Source organism: Maylandia zebra, linkage group LG22 (genome assembly GCF_041146795.1).
Source record: "Maylandia zebra isolate NMK-2024a linkage group LG22, Mzebra_GT3a, whole genome shotgun sequence".
Taxonomy (NCBI): Eukaryota; Metazoa; Chordata; class Actinopteri; order Cichliformes; family Cichlidae; genus Maylandia; species Maylandia zebra.
In genome coordinates, this window is record NC_135187.1 from 2,767,863 (window position 1) to 2,788,920 (window position 21,058).

Genomic DNA, 21,058 nt, shown 5'->3' on the forward strand with positions numbered 1-21,058 from the left:
GACCACAAAAACCACACACTTGAGCCTTGACAAAGTCTCCACACGTACATGTTTACTCACTTACACTTTTCAGCCATTAACCAACCAGCAATGACTGCCTTCACATACACTGTGTACACACACACACACACACACACACACACACACACACACACACACACACACACACACACACACACACAAACAACTCAATTAACCTTCTGTGGCTGACAGAGATTAATGATGCCACCATAAAGTCATTATCAGCGAGATGGATCGGCACTGAGCCTCCAGAGATTCTGTCCTGGGACAGAGGTCATCAGAGGTCAAAGCTGATTGCTAATGACTCGATCCTTCGTCCTCTTCCTCACCCTGCATCTATTCTGTGGGGGGATTGTCTCAGTGTTTCAAAGGTGCAGAATTATGAATTTGCACATTTGAAATAGTTTCTCTCCCTGATGATGAGTCAGAGCATATGTCGCATTTTAAGACTGATTACTTGAGTTCAAAGTGCTGCGCCTGATTTGAATTTAGAAAGACGGGGAGCTTTGTTGCTACAGATCAGCTGAGTGATGACATGATATTAAAAACACAAAGAACAAATCAAATGAGTTTAACATAATTTTTTTCCAATAAAAAATTAAAAAGCCAGCAAGAAAGAAATAATGAATAGAAACGTCTTTTTCTGTGTTTCTACTTCCTGTTTTGTGTCTTCCAGGACGACGGTTGTCGCTGTAGCAGCCTTCCTGGATGCCTTTCAGAAGGTGGCCGACCTGGCAACTAACAGCCGAGGTAAGATGGGGACGAGGTGCAGCCCTTATGGGGACCAAAGTCCTGGTCCTGGTAGCAGGCACACTGTCAGGAGGATAGTACTTAAAGAATCAAGGTGCAGCTGCTGGTTATCGTAGTAAAGATGTCGGTAAGAGTACTGGTCGTATTTCTTACCGTATCCATTAGCTATTTGTTCAGTTCTCTGACATTCATCATTGTGGCTCTTTGGGGCCTTTAATCAAACCATAATGTTGTTAGAGAGCACAGTGCAGATATAACCTGCAGGGAACAGGGTGTGCTTGTAGAAGGACTGACAGCAGCAGCTTTGGCTTGTTGCATATAAAAGAGAGACGAGTGCAGTGGATGCTGTTTTATATGTACGGTCATCTGGACCAAGTGATGCTTACTATCATATTATGTGTTGTGTTTGTAATTTCTGCTGTGCCTCTTGGTCAGGTCTGTCCTGAAAAAGAGATTTCAATCTTAAATGTGCACGTGCTGTTTCTGGACTTTTCATTTGCATTTAGCTACAAGAAGACGCATCCTTATGCAGTGGTTATACAACTGAAGGTGCACAGCATGAGCATCAGATGAATCCTTTGGGTTGGATTAAACGCCGTGTTCTCATCTACTTTCATTATTACTGAGGCCCCACAGTGGCGTGTTGTATCCTCAGCTTTATTTATGGAGTGGAGAGTGACGTATTGCAACCTTTTCATGGTGACACGAGTTTCTCTCATCAGGACGAAGGTTTAAAGCCGCCTTTGTGAACTTTCCTACCTGGAGATCTTTCACCTTTGAGCATATGTTGGTCCAAGAAATCCAGGCGATATGACGTGTGTGTGTGTGTGTGTGTGTTGCTTGTAATGCTGCATGAGCTTTGATTCTTATTGTTGTTGCTGCTGTTGTTATGGAGCATTCTGTTGTTAGTGTGTTGTGATGCCTTCTCGGTTGCGTTTACCTGACAGTTACCACAAGAACACAAATGAAATTTCCAAGAGGACAATAAAATCTTACTTTATTTATTGGCTGTTTGTCAGCCAATAGGAATCAAACAGGAGAAGCCTGGTTTTTCAGTCAAAATGTTGTTGTTATATATGAAATGCATCCGTGCTTAGTGGGTTATTATTTTAGACGCAGAGGTGTCCGGCACAGAGTCCACAGAGAAGAGCAAAAGGCTAGTGATGTAAAAGCCGCAGCAACACTTGGAATATAAAGAAGAGCTGCATTGTTTTTAAATAAATCAAATAAAAATGGATGAAAGGCGGGGAGCTGGGACCAGGACAGGGCCCTGAGAGGTCGTAGGTTTTCTTTAAACATAGTTAAAGACTCACACTTTCTCAGCAGCTCGGAGCATGAAAGCTAAAAACTGCTTAGCCAAAAGTTTTTGTCCAGCAACAACTAAAAGAGGAGCCGAGAGCGAGAGTCCAGGTTCACAGCAGACGAGTGGGCCGCTGCGAGACCACTAAAGTGCTTTAAAGAAGAGCGAAAGAGAGGAAGCGAAACATTTCCCGGGGCTTTATGAATCTGCTTATGCTTGCACAGAGATGAGAGGAAAAAAGGGAGAGAAGATGGAGAGGAATCACAGAAAGAGCTGAGCTGAAAGTGGAAACACTCCCACGCACACAGCCTTCATTACTGCTCTCAGGAAGCATTCAGCTGACACACAGCTGCTCCAGAGGGCGACCATCAAGGTGTCTGTGTGAGAACTCCTAGAGATGTTTGTTAAAGTCTGATTGGTGATTAAGTTCGTCAACACTTTGGTTGTTCTTGTTTTACTCATCAACCACTGAAGTATCTCTGAAGTGTCAGCAGAATGTAAAGTCCTCAGCAGCTTAAACAGCAACAAGTCTGACTGCAAACTTAGGAAAAGAGCCGGAGAAATAAAAGCATCCTGAAGCTTCAGATTTATTCTTCCTCAGTCAACAAACTGCAGGAGGTCCCAGTATTCTGTGCTGCTGTTTTTGAAGCTGGCTGCACGCTTTCTATTGATTTTTACTTTTCTGCTATTGACAAATGATCAGAGGCTGCTGTCTTCATGATCACTGGACTGTAACATCAATGGTGGTTGCTTCCTGGATTGATTAAGTGAAGGAGGCGGCCTTTATGGGCATGTTTGTGAGATTGTGTGTGTATACCATGCTTTCTAGTTTTCTTGTTCAGCACGACTCTTTATTGTTGTCGTTCTGAGGAGATCCATCTCTGTTCAAAAGTCTCGAGTCCAGCGATTTATTTATATTTTGCTTCCAGTGAGCCAGACTACTTTAGGTCAGGAGAGAGGCGTGGCCATGATGGTCTACAGCGTGTGTAAAATGCGGTGGAGGCTGTGTCATGATGGGGCTGCGTTTAATCTAGTGGTGTTGGAGATTTTCAAAACGGGATGAAATTATGAATGCTAAAGTACCGCACGTAAGGTTGTTAGAATTCTACAAACTCGGTTCTTGCCTTCATGTTTGCACTTAATAATCCACTTCCCATTTGAAAGTTGGTTCAAGACTTTTGCACAGTTCTGTGTGTGTCTGTGTGTATTTATGCATCCTTAGGGCTGGATGCCGGCCAGCTTCCTGTTGAGGCGACTCGCTGTCATAATGACAACAGTAGCAGAGGAAACGATCAGTCACTGTCTTGATGATTCAGGCACTCTGTACCTGTGTGTGTGTGTGTGTGTGTGTGTGTGTGTGTGTGTGTGTGTGTGTGTGTGTGTGTGCGCGCGCGCGCGCGCATGCGTGTACACCTGGAGCTACATGTTGAATTATTGGTAACTGTTGGGGCAGTTAGGTTTGTAGAGCCCCGCCTCGCAACCTCAGACTTCAGCATCCACAGCTGGTTTCATATATTTTATACTGAACATATATTAACACGGTGTCTTTCTGACAGGTGATGATAATTATCACAGCTAGGCTCTGTGGCCCCGTCAGGCAGCGCCTGGTCTGCAGCCGCTGCTTTCCCCAATGTGGCTGTAGCATCAAATACATCACATTAAGTTATTTTTGTTTTTGAAATATATCTCTAAACTTAAATTGAATGAAATAAAAGCATTTGTTGGTAGAACTAGCTTAGCACATCTTCGGGTTGTTCTATTTTTTCCCCACACCCACACAATGGCTCTGTTTGAGGTTTAAGACTCGTTTTTATTGTTGAGGTCATGTTTCTGTGCGTCATGTGACTCACTGATAAAGACAAATGCATTTAACATGGGATATACAGGTTTTCTCCAAACCTCTGTAACATGTCCAAAAATAAAACGAGCATGGAAAAAAGGAAATTGTTTTGTGGTTGAACTAATGCCAAACGTATAAGCCTAATAGTCATTAGGACCTAGTGTGTTAATGCGTTATTTTATTGTTATCATTGTAAATCTTACTAAATGAAATGATGTGTGATGAGGAGCATTATAAAGAATCAGGAAGAACAGCTTTCATGTTGGTTTTAATCTTTAATGGAAGCTGCAGTGATCCTGCTCTGATAGCTGTGATTTATTGAAATGAACTCTTGGTCCTATCGATATTCCCAGCTTCACCCTTATTCCCTGCATTTCTAGATTAATGGAGACACATGGATAGAAGAGGGGTGAAATTAGAGGAATAGATGGAAGCTGTGTTCAACCAAGGCGAGTACGGATTGTAATTTGGGGAAAATTACAGCAAGTTCAAATACTCTGATGATGGGGAGTAGAGGAAAATCGGAGAGAAGGAGGTGGAGGGCAGATGGTGATTGGGAGAAAGGTGGAGGGGTGGAGAGGAGCGGGAGGCCGTTGGCTGTCGTGTCCAGCCGGCTGCTGCTGCTATTGCTCATGGCAACAAGATGGAAATCACTGCAGAATTCAGGCTGAGCAGCAGATGCAGCATCTCTAACTGCCCCCGTCTGTCTCTGCTTATCTCTTCTTATCTTATCCGTCCTTCAGTTGTCTTATCAGAAGTCGTCTCCGCTATCATTTGGATTTTCATGTATTCCCATGTATTTACATTTATTTGGATGTGCTGTTGTAGATCAGTTGATTAGTCCCTCAGGAGAAATGGAACTGCTCCACTGTTTCCTCTTAGTGAGCCCACAGTGGGCATGAAGGTTTTCCTTCATCCTTTTTACACCCTGGAGGGAAATCTAGACAGGTTCTCTGCTATCTGTAATCATTGCACGGCTCGTTGCACAGACTGACTGGGAATCATGGAAATGACAGAGTGTGCAGAGGCTGTGTACACACAGGTTCAAAGACCTGGGCTCAGTTTTTGTCTGTTGCTGTCTAATTTTTGTTTTAATCAGAAGTCAAATTCTCACCCTGAAGCTTTGCTTCTTGTACTGATGGCAAAATGGGATTGTATTGTACAAAATGAGCTTTGTGCTGCGTTAATGAAGACTCGACACGAGTGATTGAGACCATAATCTCACCAGGAAAACATTTGCTTTACTCGTAAATCAGTGAACTAAAGTGTCATTTTCTCATAGATAGCTATGGGCCACAGTCGGACTTCTGATTAAAACGGCATTAATCGCCCCCTGCTGGCCATTAAAAAGACTGCAGGTTTAATGCTCTGTCCAGAAGCTTTGTCCATCTTTTATGTACACCTGTGAATTGATCCACAGGTGTTTCTGCAGTCTGTGGGGACACAACCAAACTGTCCCTGCAGGTTGGTTGTTTTGTCCTATAGTATCACATGTGTAGGCAACATTTGTGCTGTTTAAGCTGAGTCATTATATTCTTTAATGTTTCCATTATTAAAAAACCATAATGAAGTGTGACCTTTTGTTTTGTTCCCTTTATGTGTTTTGATGGTGTTGTTGCATTCTGGTGGTAATATTGAGGGTGATATCCTCAGGTTACTGGATTTGCCAACAGATCAGTCACTCACTAAAGCAAAATTGAGTTATTATCGTTTTTTTAATTATTATTGTTATGAATTTATTCATTTCTAAAAAGCAGGTACACAATGAGCTTCAGCCTGTACCATGTACAGTATACCACATATGTGAAAATAAGGAGTTACTTCTTTTTGTGACATGAGGGACGTTAAGATAAAAGCTGTTACAGTAAAAACAGAACTTTTTTTGTGATAATAATAAATGGCCTGTATTTGTATAGCGCTTTACTAATAATACTTTATTTGAACCGTTTCCTTTATTGTTTCTAACACTAACATCGCCGTGGAGATGAGGTGCAGCTGGTGTCGACCTCCATCTCCCTACTTCATAGTGTGTTGGTGTGGTTGCCATAACAACCTGCTGCCAGGGACAATGATGTCCTTAAAGGTTCGGTTAGCTGTGTCGCTTTTTCTTTTTTCCAGGGCCGTGTCAGTATGTAAACACCTGGTAACTGGATCGGACAGAGCAGGAGAAGAGGGCAGGAAGGACTGTGATGAGAGGGAGAAGAAAGGAGAGGAGATGAAATTTGAGACAAAATAGACAACGAATTGAAGGAAAATGAGGAGAAATGGAAAGATGTTAAAAAGACTTCAGGTTTAACATAGGAACATGTAGCCTATGGAAATGCTCCCTGCTTAGAAAGGTTACTTGGTTATGTGAAAAACGATATCAGCAAAGCTCGGGACTACTTCCAGATTGAAGTCTGCTCACAGACCGATTGTCTGCTGACTGCATTAAATCCGTTGCTGACACGCTGTCAGAGCATCCGTATCCAGTCGGCAACCTAATTGTCGGCTATAAAAACTACAGGAGCTTATGAGCCACCAAAGGCAGTAAAGGCCAGATGTTGTTTGGGTTAGAACATTCCCAGTGTGTTTGGCTGGTTTTGGTTAAGCTGAAGGGTAAAAATTCCCAATGTTGAGTTTCCAAAGGACACAAATCCCAGCATCGTCTGGCTTTACAATTACAACAACATGAGAACAAATCAGTCAACCGCAGCTTCTTTGAACCACCTCTGATCTCACTCCAGATCAGCTGTTGCAACAGCTGTCACTCCTCCAGATGTTGTACCTGGAGACGTGCAGCCGCAGGAGCATCGGTGAGGTCCTGAATTGATGCTCGGTGATGAGGTCTAGCTCACCAAGTGTTTTCGGGTCATCCCGCTGGCGTTAGATGTGGTTGCAGTTCAGACTGGGTAAACAACTGAAGGGCAGCACAGCGGCTCGTGGTTATCAGTGCCGTGGTACCTCAGGGTTCAAACAGGGAGCTCTGCAAAAACATGCCAGAAACCCTCAAAGACGAGATTTGTAGTTTCAAGTGTTTCACTTTCTGGGTGAAATAAAAACACTCCTGCAGAAACTGGTAAGAGCATTTCTTTGACTTTAATATGTTTGTCATGTTAAATAATGAAGGGCCTTAGCCTGAATATTGTCTGAAACATTTGATTACAGCGTTTCCCCCATATTTTTAAAAAAAAAAAAGAAAAAAAAAAAAGAGGTTTTGGCCTTCCCTCAGAGGAAAGTCTCCAGGATTGTAATGAAACGAAATGTATTTGATTATTTTCCAAGCAGGCTTTCAGTTACTCAAACATATACGTCAGAAAATGCATAGATCTCTGTTTAGTGTGTTAACTGTAGCTTTGCTTTTTGCTTGTGTGGGTGTAAAGACCCAGGGTACTCCAGAAAAATGCAGGTTTAGATCGTAACCGTACTGTTACTAAAGTAAAATTTAGTTCAGCATTTACTAACTAGGTGCAGCAGAAGACTTTTTTTTTTTTTTTTACCAAACAGACTCGAGATGTTGGAGTTCCCTTTGAAGAACAGTCTCAGTTCTAAGGTTGCAGAAGTATTTGGACAGTTCTAACTAGGGCTGCCACGATTAGTCGACTAGTCACGATTACGTCGACTATTTAAATCGTCGACGGCTGATTTAATAGTCGACGCGTCGTTTGAAACTTTGTAAGATCACAAAAGACGCAGGAATAAGTAGCAGGATTTAAGAGTGTAATAACGGACTGAAACAGAAGATGGCAGCACTGCATGTACAAGGATGCCAGCTGCCGTTAAACCCCGAAGAAGAAGAAGCTTTGTCCCAGAATTCATAGCGCAGCCCAGCGCAGTAGTCAACAATGGCGGCAGCTAGTTAGTTTTAATATTACTCTTATTATTCTTTCTGGGTCATAAAATAAACGTTTAACATATTTTCAGCTGTGTAAACCTCAAATATCTGCTCAGTTTATCAAGACACCACATATTTTCAAAAGCGCTCCGAGACGTCTGTTACCCACCAGGTCGATAGCGAGCCCGGGGCGAGGCTCATTAGAGCCGTGAGAACACCGGACTCCCGGCAAATCGTTTTCAAACCCACCGCCGTCTTTCGCTACTCAGGTTAAACATGTAATATAAGTCATTTAGATAACTTAAAAATATTGTTGTTTGGCTTTTTTCAGTATTTTATTTGTTCCTGAGTAAATCGGTTTGGCTGAGATTAAAGTTATAGTTTTTACACAGCTGAATAAATGTCAAGCAGACAGCTGATCATCAGAAGTGTGAGATGCTGGAGAATTTACTCCGGTGTCCTGTTATATTTTAGATAGCAAGGAGTTTATTAAACTTCACCGAGACAATCTGCAAATTTCATTAAAATTTAATAAACTATCATCTTGTCTTTATTTTTAGTTAGCACATAGCTTAAACACTTCAAGCTGTAAGCTAATGATAGTTATATACGAGCAGCTGTACGTTTTACGTCCAATGGATGCATGATCTGATTAGTCGACTATCAAAATTTTTTACAGATAATTTTACCATAAAGTTTAATTTTGCATGAATATGCTGTAATATATTGTATAGTTGTATTTGTTTTCACTAAGCAGGACTGTAATGTCTGTATTTTTGTTTTAACGTTGTTTACTGTAGACAGGTTTATAGTGTAGGTGCTCGTTTTGCTATTTTTAAAGTGAATTATTGTCATTTTTTACTGACTGGGTTCAAATTGTCACCATATTTTTTTTTCAGTGAAGTTCTGGCAGTTTTACCAAATCAAACAAACATGTTTATAAAAGCAAAACATAAGCAGTCACATGATGTTTATGATGGTAGGAAGTGCCCAACTAAACGTCTATCAAGTGCTGCTGCTGGGAACTATTCAGTAAGCTATTATTATAAGTCATTTAAAAAACTGAGCAATATTATTGGGCAACCATAGTAATGTAACATGTTCCAGCAGCACCGGAGGCACCTGCATAATGACATTATTCTGCAGGTTCAGGGTTTGACCTTTTGTTCTTCACAAATCACATTATTTCCATAAATTAGTTTCCTTGAATGTCACCAGCATAACCACGAGCTTCAGCTGCTGCTGCCAAAGGATGCTTTAGAGAAACTGTCACATACGGAGCTGAATCTGAACGTGATCCAGTTGTGTTGGTGATGGTATGCTTGAAAAACGGTGAACTGCTGGCCTGTAGTCTCGTGATTCTTCTTGTTTTTAGTCTGTTTTATTGTACAAACATGATTTCTGTCGTAGATTTGACCAGATAAAAGGAAAATGATCTTACCTGTTGGGCTGCTTGTGTAATTGTTCAGCACTTGTCTGTGCAAGTTGAAAACGTCGTGCTCTAGAGAGAACGTAATGAAGTGAATCCCTGTGGTCACTGCAGTCAGTATCTGCAGTGTGTGTGTGTGTGTGTGTGTGTGTGTGTGTGTGTGTGTTGGTGGGGTTGAGTCCTCAGCAGATGGCCTTCTTTGGCAGCTCGTTGTTTAATGATATCATCTGAGGCGCAGGTGAATGATGTCATATCTGCAGTGTCCACATGCCAGCATTTTTAGGGTTTTCTTCAAGGTCACATAGAGGTCCAGAACTCGGACTCAAACTTTCGTTTAACCAAAATTAAAGTCCTTGCTCAGCATTTTTTTCCACATTTACAGGAAATCTCAACTGAGTTTAAGAAATCAGTGAATGTTAGGGACTATAGCTGGGTTTATATGCATTTAAAAAAAAAAAAAAAGGTTTATAAAAACAAAAACCTTTGCACGCAGTCCCCTTCATGCAAACTCAAACCTGAGCCTGTGCATTTAGAAAGAAGTGACCTTTCCAGTCCTCATCGCTGCTGAAGGCTACATTGGTTGGTGATAGCAGACGAAAAAAAAGAAATCTTGGGTAATTTGCAAGTTACAACTTACCGCGCCCTCTAGTGTCCATGTGAATAATTGCCTGCAAAAGGTACAGTGGTAGCACATTATTAATCCCTCGGGTAGGTTCCTCTGGGACAAGAGCCTCCACATAACTTTGCTGGTGGTCTTCTACATTTTGCAGCTGTTACTGACACCAAGGTTCAGTCTTAAAAACGTGTGGAAAAAGTGCTCTGTGGGCTACTTTTGCTTGTGCCGCTGTCCTTCAGCTAGCTGTGGTAGACAAGAGTAACCGAACTGATGTGAAATGATAAAAACTGTTCGATGTGCTTCTCTTGCTGCAGGGTTGCACTTCATAGCATCAGTAGAGACACTCGGGGAGTAAGTAAATATCCATCGTCAGCGTAACGAGTAAGAAGCTTACCCTGAAAATGTTGAGAGAGTAAATACACTTATTTGCTCGTAGTTGCCACACTTTATCTCATCTCATGGGTTTTTCACTCACTTGGCATGCCAGGATTGTTATCCATCCAAATGGCCGACAAATTAATGCCACGTGGCAAAAGCTCAATACATCAGGATCCTGCAGGAAATCAGAGCTGCACCGCACAGCAAGCACTGTGCTTTAAAAAATAAATAAAGAAAAAGGAATCAAAATGGTTAAAATTAGAGATCGCTGTTTAAATTTTTTATGAAGCTAATCAGAGAACACAAATCCCTCTGTGATCAATAATTAATACTTCAAGACATCCAAATGTCTGTAAAATTAAAAATGAATTCGTGCATCAGAGTCGCACTCTCACCGAGCTCATGTTTTATTTGTTGTGTTATCGCTCTTTCACGTGTGAATCTCTGCAGACTACTGTGCTACAGTCACACTGCAATACAAATAAATGGAGCCACGGTATGGTAGAAATTTAAATATGACACAAATCTTTAACTTGCATCACATGAACTCACTAAACTCGCAGCATGATTATCTGCATCATTTCACATAACAAGTACAGGTAAAGGCAGCACTCACACTGTGGGACTCAGGATCGATTCTTTTAATCATTATTTTCTGCGAAACCTTTTTTGTAATCTTTCTGTTTTTAATTAATTGCGGCTAAATTTTGAAAAATATCTTGAATCATTCACAGACAGAAGTGTTTCCAGTAGGATTGTATTTTTAGCACTGATATTTCATCTTAAGTTGGATTAAAAGCACCATCGCAAACTCAAACATTTCCACGTGACGGGACGCTCACGTGGGATTTGAGTGAATTATCCCACTGCTGACTTGCACTACTACTAAAAGCACCAAAGTGTCCTTTACAGTGAGAACAAAGACTCCAGAAATGTTCTCTGGAAAACAGTAAAAGCATCAAGGTCGTGTTTCATAAACAGACATCACAAGAAATATTATACGGAGTGGGATGATGTCAGCAGGTTGAAGTGAGCTGGAGTTGGAGTGTTCGCGTTACTGTAAAACCAAACTGCCTGTTCCTCTGTTCCTGCTCCAAACTCACCATCCCAGCAGCCAAGTTACAGCAGTGTCGTATATCCTGTGCTCTGAGGTTTCTGCACCGCAGAGGTCAAACGTTCAGAAGTGTAGGCCGTGACATGTTGCTGCTTATGAGCCTAATACTGTTTTGGCTCTTGGTATGAGCCTGCCTGCTGACTGTGAGGATATTTAAAGGGAACAAATTGAAATCTCTGAACTTCGTGCTACTTCTTGTCTTTTTAACTGCCTTTTTCTTCCCTCTTGATCACAGTATAACATGTAATGTGATAACCACAGAAGCTTCGATGGTGCTTTTTCTCAGAAAGGGAACAGAAATCTGGACAGGTTGGGCTGTTAAGTGGTAATCCTCCCAGCCAACTGGAAAAGTAGCTGGAACTCAAAGCTGACATCATCTTCTTGTGTGAAATGCCCAAACTTGTCAGGTGTTGACAAAAGAAGAGATGGAGGGTCATTGGAGAGAGGTTCGGGGAATTAAAAATACCGTGTGGTATTTCAAACACTGCTAAAGGGAGTAGATAAATGACTAGAGAGAGTCTCGGAAATGTTCTGGCCAAAGCCACTTTGTAAATCATCCCAGTCCAGTCATGTCACAGTAGTCAAGACCCTGTCCTGTTATTTTTAGTCCTGGACTGAACAGTTTCAACGAGATCCAAAAAGCCAGTGAAGCCAGAGTACTGGGCCAAAGTCATAACCCAACAAGAACGACAGACGAAACGAGAGCTCGGTCTCGATTATTTTTTTTAAACTCATTGTTTTTTTTTTTATGTGCATTTTGAAGCCTTAGGCTTTAGGTTGACTTTTGATTACCAGAAGTGACCATATTTAGGAGACAGCATGGACTTTCAGATGGCTCCAACACAACAATCATAGCATTTAGCCCAGTTCAGTGACGTTTAATCATCAGACATGAGGTTAAATTTACAGGGCGATCGTGGCTCAAGAGTTGGGAGTTCGCCTTGTAATCGGAAGGTTGCCGGTTCGAGCCCCGGCTTGGACAGTCTCGGTCGTTGTGTCCTTGGGCAAGACACCGTTGCCAGTGTCCGTCAGCCTCGCCTCTGTCAGTGCGCCCCAGGGTGGCTGTGGCTACAATGTAGCTGCCATCACCAGTGTGTGGATGAGTGGATGGCTGGATGTGTGAAGTGCTTTGGGGTCCTTAGGGACTAGTAAAAGCGCTATATAAATACAGACCATTTACCATTTAAATCTTTGAAAAATGTAAGTTAAAAAAGAATCCACAGTACAGCTGTCACAAACGAGGAAACACCAAAACTCTCATTGTACCTGGTTATCAACATGTTGAATTTCTGCTGTAGGCGATTTAAACATGGGAACCTTTGGGCATTGATTCACTATTGGAGCGAGCTTCAAGTATCCATTAGAGCAGCGTTTCCCAACCACTGTGCCGCGGCACATCAGTGTGCCGTGAGAAATGATCAGGTGTGATGTGGAAGATTATCTGGTTCCACCTGATTAGTACTCTAAGCAAGTAACGGGCAGAACGATGACATCCTCTTCCACTAGAGGGCAGTGCAACTACCTGCTCTAATTAAACGGGTTGCCAACTGACAATAAAACAGAAGACAAAGAAGAAATTACATAATAGTCTTGCTTTAAGACGATGCAGCGCGAAATAACAAGAGATAAATATATGAAAAGAAAAAGTAGTGGGTCTGACCTGGTCCTGGAGAAAATTCTGAGCCAGATGAAGGCCCAGCATGAGTGGTGGTCAGAAGAAAGCAAAAAGGTATACTGGGGGCAAACCAGCCAATTCTGCTATACCTGCTGCGCATATCAATATGCTTTTTGTGACATTGTTGTTTGGTGGTGTGCTGTGTGAGCTAATGTGAAATATGTGCCGTGGCTCCAAAAGATTGTGAAACAGTGCATTAGAGGAACTCTCAGCAGTGTAAAACCTAGTGGTTAAAATCAGAACTACAGGACATGTAAGAAACTGGTAAATATTTTTGCCATAGTAATTTAGTAGACAATGAATAGTGGTTATAACGGCACCTCTAATAACTGTGAGCAGCCTAAAGCTCTGAGGATACGATCACTCTCGGAGTCGGACGCTTTTACTGCTCGAACACTTGCAGGCAGATGGAGGAAGAAGAGCTTTTATATGAGCTCCTACATTTGCTTCAAATGCCTGAGTTCTTTGTTCTTACTTATCCATCATTAAATCATCTCTACTGGAGAAAGTTCAGTTTTTAGCACGAGTCGGCTTCATTTTTCAGCCTGCAGGTTGACACTTAGCCTCGACTTGTTTTAGTCAAAGTCTAGCAGACAGAAAGCGGAACAATACTCCTTTAGTAGTTTTGTTTTCTCTTCTTAATAACACAGCTTTACACAAAGACTTTGGAACTCTGAGCAAGTAGATATTCTTGTGCTGAGCTAAAACTCTGAAAGCACGGATGGTTTTTATCTGGCAAAATAAAAGCCATCCGTTTGGACTAATGGCGGTAAATTAAAACCAGTAATAATCAGCACTGGAAATGAGGCTCGTGTGCCAAAGCATTGCACAAGATGCCCACTTGGATATTCCTGCATTCTTTTCAGTATTAAAGGACTCAAATGACATCTTTCCGAGATGGTAGGAAACTGGTTTTGGGGATAAAAGTCGACTAAATGGGTTAAATTTGTGTTTCAATTGCAATAATGACTGAATTAGAAATCTGATCACAAAGCGAGGCCCCAGGTGTTCCTGCTTTAATGTGAGAGCAGAGCTGCAGTGACTGCCAGCAGCAGGAGCAGCAGCGTGTGGTCTTAAAGGGCTTCATTATGGTATGGCATCACCACGGCAACAGCAGCAGCTGCCTGCTTTGACGTCACGCAGAATGTGAACCTCTATAAGAAACATGTGCACAGAGAGACCGCAAACAGACCCGTGCAGGGATGTGTTACCTGTACGTCCTGGTGATATAAATGAGTGGTGATGTTTAGCAGCTGGAACAAGCGTTTGTAACAGCGCCTTCTAGTTAGACCGTTTTAGGGACGATAAGCTGCTCGTGCACAGATGGAGAAGCCATTTTTCATCGGTGCCTGGTGAAAACCATGCATCTCGTTTGGAGTGCTGCTTGAACTGGGCCAACACTCTGCACACTGGCACAGAGCACATCTCATTTCTTCCCACTAATGAATGTAATTACAGGTTTTTGTAGTGAAAGTGGAAAAGCTGAAAGGGAAGTTTGGATTTCTATGCCTAAAATAATCTGGCATCCATAAACGATTTTTACTGGGGAGTAGAAGCAGTCCAAATGTCGTTTGTTTTAATAATTTGTGCACATTATTATTAATAGATTGTACCTCATATAATATATATATATGAATCATTCCACTGCAGATGTGTGAGTACCCTTAATGTATGTTTAACTAAAGCACAGTTTTTGGATAATACAGAGGTTATTGAAATGCCTGTTTTGTGCATGTTGACAAGACTGTCAAATACTATCAAACCATTTGAAAACACAGTCATCAGATTTTTACAGAGTTTAATTACAAGTTCTGAAACAATGAGAACACAAGGAGCCAATACTAAAGTGCCAAAAACTGCAGTTCCTCTAATGGCCACTTGAGGCTGTCTCTAAAAGTGAGTCGGTGGCCACTGACTCCTGTGTTTAAAATATCCAACGCAAAAATTAAGACTACTACAAAAAATGGTTTTGTTCTTTGAATTGTTCCTTTCTTTTCAACTGAACAGAGCAGAATGTTTTTGACTCACCTGTATAAGGTGTGAAGGAGCCTAAAGATAGTCTGGGGTGTGGCCTCTTTTGATCAAGAAGTCTAGTGCTTCAGTTCTTTTAGGATTTAGGTTCTCTTGGGATTTTATTGGTATGTTAATTAGCGCTAGCACTCATAGTTTGCTTGCTAACAAAGCTGGTTGATGACTCCACCCTCTCGTCACTTTTGGCTCAGAAATCGAGAAAGTGAGTGAAATTGTGCACGTCACTTTAAGGCTTGAAAACAAAGCTTTTAAAAGTGTACAGGATGCTGACCTTGAAACTGAAAAGGAATAAATTTGAGTCACCAGGTAAAAACAGGGATATTTTGATGTTATTGGTAATCATGCATGTCTGTTTCTGTCTGTGCAGGCAGACACGAATATACCTGCTGTGTGAGTCACTCAGAGGGTGCGTTTGAATTATTAAGCAGGGGCACCCAGCAAGTGAAGCTCTGTGTTCTTTTCATCTCCTAAACAAACTGCTTCTAATTAGTCATGAATACCCCCACTCCCCACCACCCCACACCCACCCTGCTGTCCACCCCCATCTGATATGGCACCAAAAAGAATAACTAAGCACTCTTTTCTGGCTGTAATAATAATGATATTTTATTGCATTAAGCGCATCGTGATTTCCTTATTTGTGTATTTCTGCATGACTTTGGAAGAATTCATTTAAAAAAGTTTAGGGAAAAGAGTTGCATTTTCACAAACTGAAACAAGAAGGGAAGAAAACGTCGACCTGGTCCGATCGCTGAAAAGCAAAGACCCATTCGCTGGAGTGTTCGTCCCTCCCGAGAGTGGCGGTTGTAGCGGTGGAGGTTACCAGCAGGAGGTCGGAGCCATTTGTAAAGGTTGAGCAGCTGTTAAATAATTCACAGCTACTCTGTCACACTGCAGAGATGAACTCTGTGTACACTCTGTCACTCTCAGGCAGCTTCACTTCATCCTCCTTCACTGAATTAGTCATGTTATTCCTTTGCATTTACCCATAGACACTCTTCTGCTGTCACTCTAAACGGGAGACCTGCTCTGCTCATTTCCACCTCCATGTTTTTATTCTTGGACTTTCTAGAACAACTTATTCATCTTATACTGTTCCTTGATGCAGCCAATCCTCTATCTCTATATCTGTTTTGCCTCTCTGTAGCTTTCTTATGATTGGCTGCCCCTCTCAAACAGAACATTATAACAGCAGGTAACGGTGGATATATGACAGGAAATAGAGGAAAAGCATATGTCACTTTTAAAGCTGAATCAAATAACTAGTTATTTAAATCTTGTATAACTATGAAATGAGCGCTGATGCACTGTTGCATCCCGAGTCTTGGAGCACAGTTGTGTTACTGTGTTATTGAGGGTATGACACACTCTTCACCCCCATCATAGTGATTTACAGTAAACTCATTATCATGTTGCTGCTCGTCATAGATGTTGAATGTTTCTTTGAAGTTTCTGGCTTTAGGTTTTGTAAAACTAGAGTGTTATCAGCAGAAAACACCCAGCTTCATCCCGCCCACACCTGACCACCAGGTAGTTTGTATAGATGACTGTGGGGGAGCGGTGAGAAGGCTTACACAAAGGTAACCTAATGTGCCCACTGTTAAATCTGTGTGTGTGTGTGTGTGTGTGTGTGTGTGTGTGTGTGTGTGTGTGTGTGTGTGTGTGTGTGTGTGTGTGTGTGTGTGTGTGTGTGTGTGTGTGTGTGTGTGTGTGTGTGTGTGTGTGTGTGTGTGTGTGTGTGTGTGTCATCTCCAGGGAGCAATGGGAGGATCAAAGTGTGTCTGGCTTAACAGACACCAGCCAATCAGAGCTGAGAGAGAGCTGCCCAAACATGCTCTGGGTAGTTAAAACAGTCAGTGTGTTCATACACACAGGTGTGTTGTGCGTTGTGAACTGGCAAAATTACCCCTGTTGTCATAGACCCCCCACACAGTTTGTACTGACACAACACTCACACACAAAGCCTCCTTTAAAGTGGAACTTTTGTGCTTTTTGTGGGTTTTTTCTTATTCGTTGTCATATTTATCCTGTTCCAGTGGCCGATGATCTTATTAAGCATGGCCAGAGTTTTAAATAGTGAGGTCAGTGTTTGTACGAGTGATCCCTGCGGGCTGAAAGCTCAGTTTCACTTAGTTTGCAATTCTTTCCTCTGTTTTCCCTTTTCTTTGGACCTGTATCAGAAGCCCCGCCCACATTCTGGTTAAGAGGGGCAGCCAATCAGAAAACAAAAAGCCAGCACAAAGGGAACAGAGCTAAAACACTGTTTTCACGACAGAGATGATGCTCCGAGGGGCTGCACCGAATCCCAGAGTGAGATAAATAAAGGTTATCTTGAACTGGGAACCATACAAAGCTGCTCCAGCAGAGTCCAAGAACTAAAAAAATATGGAGGTGGAAATGTGCATACGGCCCTTTTAGTAAGTTCTGGTCATACTGGTGTGCACAGCAGTGGTTCTCCATCAGTCTCAGTCTTTTGGAAAGATTAGTTTGTTAAACAGCAGACGAGCAGCGCTGGCCGCTGCCTCAGACTGTCTGCGTGTGTCATTAGTGTTAAGTGCTTTCTGTATACGGAGATAAGGTGGAGCTACAAAGACACACTCTCTCCGCACACTGTTATTATCTCTGCCTGTTTGAATCTCTTCCTTTTTCTTTCCTCGCTGAAAGCTTTTCTGTCTGCACTCTAGTAACTGCTGTTTACTGTCAACACATCCCAGTTTCACTGCTGCGACTCTGCCGCTGCTGATAATTACAGTCAGACCCGTTAAGACGCCGGCACATTTTCTTTTGCATGAATTATTGTACGATTTAAAGAAGAGAAAGAACTAACAGTTTCTTAGATTTGAAGCAAAGGTGCCAGCTCATACTGCCTGCAATTGAGCAATAAGGTTTCATGTCTGAATAATGAACATTAATCACACTTTTTGGCTTTAATGACTACTCCATGTGCTGGAAGAGGAATTTGTAGCATTTTCTTCCATTAAAAGAAGTATTAGGCTCTCATATGTGACCTGCAGTTCTGACTTTCACCACTAGGTTCACTCTGCACGTCCTTGATTGAGGCTGGCCCCAAAAGCGAGTCAGTACGCTCACAGTCCCATGTTGGTTTTTTGTTTGTTTTTTGCTTTTTAAAAGCTCGGCTTCAGCTGTGTAAATAGCATGTTTACAGCTAACAGTTGGTCTCTGTGAAAGGCTTTCCCTCCACACCATCTGTAGGCAGACAGAGTTTCGTCACCCGTTTCAGTACTGTTAAGATTTCAGATTATTGGTATCTGTACAGACTGATAATCAACCCATAGTTTAGTGCTAGCCCTCACCTATGTTAATCTGAACCACCGAACTAGACCTCTGAAACATGTTTGTGGTGTTGGTGCCTTCTGGAGTGTCTTTAATGGCTTACTGTGTCGTACAAACTTTAAGATACAACCGTGCTCCAGTGTTGTCGAGTGAAATGCTAGTGTTTACTGATTAGCGAGTATCTGTTGTGGGTTGAAGCTTGTTGATGCAGCTCTCTCTTCAAGCTTGTTGAAATAGCTGACAATCCTACTTCTTGTCCAAATATGGTCACATCAGGCAACAAAAACTGAACCTAGCGATGCCCAAAATACCAAAGTTGAGACATCAAAATGTGGAGTCCCAAACCAGGGGGATGACAACATGATGGCTGTGCCTGGTTTTACATGCAGTTTGAGTGTAAAGTGATCGAGTGGGGGATGAGACTAGAAAACCACTGGTAGTCCATTTCCACACGCTGGGTTTGTCTCGCAGAGAGAATTAAGTCATGAAATCAAAAATGCCCCCAAACATGGTGAGTGCATTTATTTGAGTTCCACCAACATAAAATGATAAACGAATGTTGTTCTTATAGGAGAAGAACCTGATGAGAGTAATAAAAGATGTGCTGTGGCAAAAATTCCAATCTGACTCAGCTGTTCGATTGCAGACACTGCTGGACACAATGCACAACAACAATGATGGAAAATTTCACATATGCAAACAATATTTAAGGAACTATAAAACGCAGAATATGCATCCAAGATATTGAATATCAGATAAGTAATAAAAACAAATATTCATTCATGGCCTGAATAGGTGAAGGAACACTGCACCAACCCTGAACCGCCGACCTTAAAGCTCTGCACATCAACTCCGAGCATGTTGTTAGTGCTCAAAGTGCAGCTTAAACTAAACTACAAAAAATATAATAGAACAAACCAATGATGATGGCGGTGTTTGCAACCTTGTCATTAAATTCCATCTAGGGATGGGTACCGGTATCATGGCACCGGTTCAGACATAAACTGTAGTAACCAGACCGAAAAGCAGCGCACATTTCGGTGCTTTATTTCGGTGCTTTTTTTTCCTGAGCTGTGATACACTTTAGATTCTAGCCAATCATTTTACGTTTCCAAGGATAGTAGGCGGGTCCAGGTACGTACGATCTTTTAGAGCAGAGCTACAGATTAAAATGCCCAAGGCGAAGCGGTCAAAAGTCTGGCTGTACTTCACAGCAAAAGATGCAAACTCAGCAGCCTGCAACAAGTGCTTTAAGCTGATACTGTGATACTGTCAAAGGAGGTAACACCTCAAATCCGATGAAACACCTGGCGACGCATAGCGTTTTTTTAAAAGCCGAGAAATGCGCTGTATTTTATAGCTTGCTGCGAGACCTCACACCGAGCACATCTACTGTGGTGCCAGTTATCGGACCCAGAGTTAGCAACATCCCCCAGAAACCCAAAGAATAGAGTCCTGGCCCCTAGCCCTGCCAGTGTAGCAGAAATAATGACGGATGATGATGCAGCAGCAGCCGTTCTTCTCTGCGTGAGGAGCTTAATGTTGTTTGTGTGTAATTTACATTGAGTAGGCTAACCACGTTATTACATTAATGCATGTAAGGTGAACTAGCAAACATCATCATAGCTACATGCGGCTGTCTTCTTGTTTGATGGCAGATACTCCCTTCACCCTGGCCAAAAAGGCTAAAATGACCAAAGGAAAAAGAGGAAAACAGTTAAACATGAGAGGTTTTTGGACAAAGTTTGTGTTTTTTCCATTGTTTAAGCACTGCTTCCAGCCAAGAGTGATACCATATATGCCCCATAGCTGCAGAAAAGGCTAACATTGTTATCTTTTTACAAAAAACCAGCTGAACATGAGAGGTTTTTGGACCAATTTTGTGTTCTCCATTCTTTAAGCACCAGTTTGAGCACCGTTTAAGCACCGGCACCGTTTCAAAAGTACCGATTTGGCACCGGTATCGGATAAAGCCTAAACGATACCCATCCCTAACTCCATCCATCAGTGGAGGCAGATTTCAAACCATCAAACATTTGTAATAGTGACTGCGACACCTGCAGTGGAAAAGAAAAATGATCTCGATGTGACTTTTGACCACAGATGTGTTTTTATGTCGCAGCAATTGCACCACAGGCTGTGTTTTCTTACTCGGGCTGCAAATCTGTGAAATTGCACAGAAGCTGCTGCAGCAACACAAGAGGCAACAGCGTCTTTACCAGAGAGGTCGAACTCTGAAGTGACACAAGCTTTTAGCATTCAGACTCCCTCTCTGTTGCACGCAAGCACGCACGCGCACACACACACACACACACTCAGAGGGCAGTGGGTGTACACCGTGAGCCTGCCAACTCTTTCAGACTACAGATTAGCGGTGAAATAGGAGCTGTGGTTTCGCTTGAGGGGCTGGCAGCAGCTCGGGTCAAACAAATCAAACGCTCACTTTGCTTTGTTTTAGTCTCAGTTCAAAGAGTGTGTCTGTGTGTGCGCGCGTGTGTGTGTGTGCGCGCGTGTGTGCGCGCGTGTGTGTGCGTGTGCGTGTGTGTGTGCGTGTTGGCTGAAATCTTTCAAAGCTGGGGACGACAGCGTTGGACGCTGTTTTAAAACGTTGGATTAAAGAGCGTCTGATATCAGCCGATCTGGTTTCTGCATTCCTGTTTCTCTGTACATCGAAGCAGGTTTCCACCTGTCTCACGTGTGTGTGTGTGGTCAGTGTGTGTGTGTGTGTGTGTGTGTGTGTGTGTGTGAGGCCTAATGGCTGTGAGGTCGGTTGGTCCCTCTGTCCTCTGAGTTGTT

General features: G+C 42.3%; 1 protein-coding gene across 2 annotated transcripts in view; it reads left to right on the forward strand.

Moving 5' to 3' along the window:
• The window catches only part of LOC101478588 (MTSS I-BAR domain containing 1), a 68,993-nt gene that overhangs the window by 13,511 nt on the left and 34,424 nt on the right, over positions 1-21,058 (forward strand). For both annotated transcript variants that reach the window (XM_004574236.4, XM_004574237.4), the window contains exon 3: positions 698-771. In XM_004574236.4, coding sequence (XP_004574293.1) covers positions 698-771 — 74 coding nt within the window. The remainder of the gene's footprint in view (positions 1-697; positions 772-21,058) is intronic.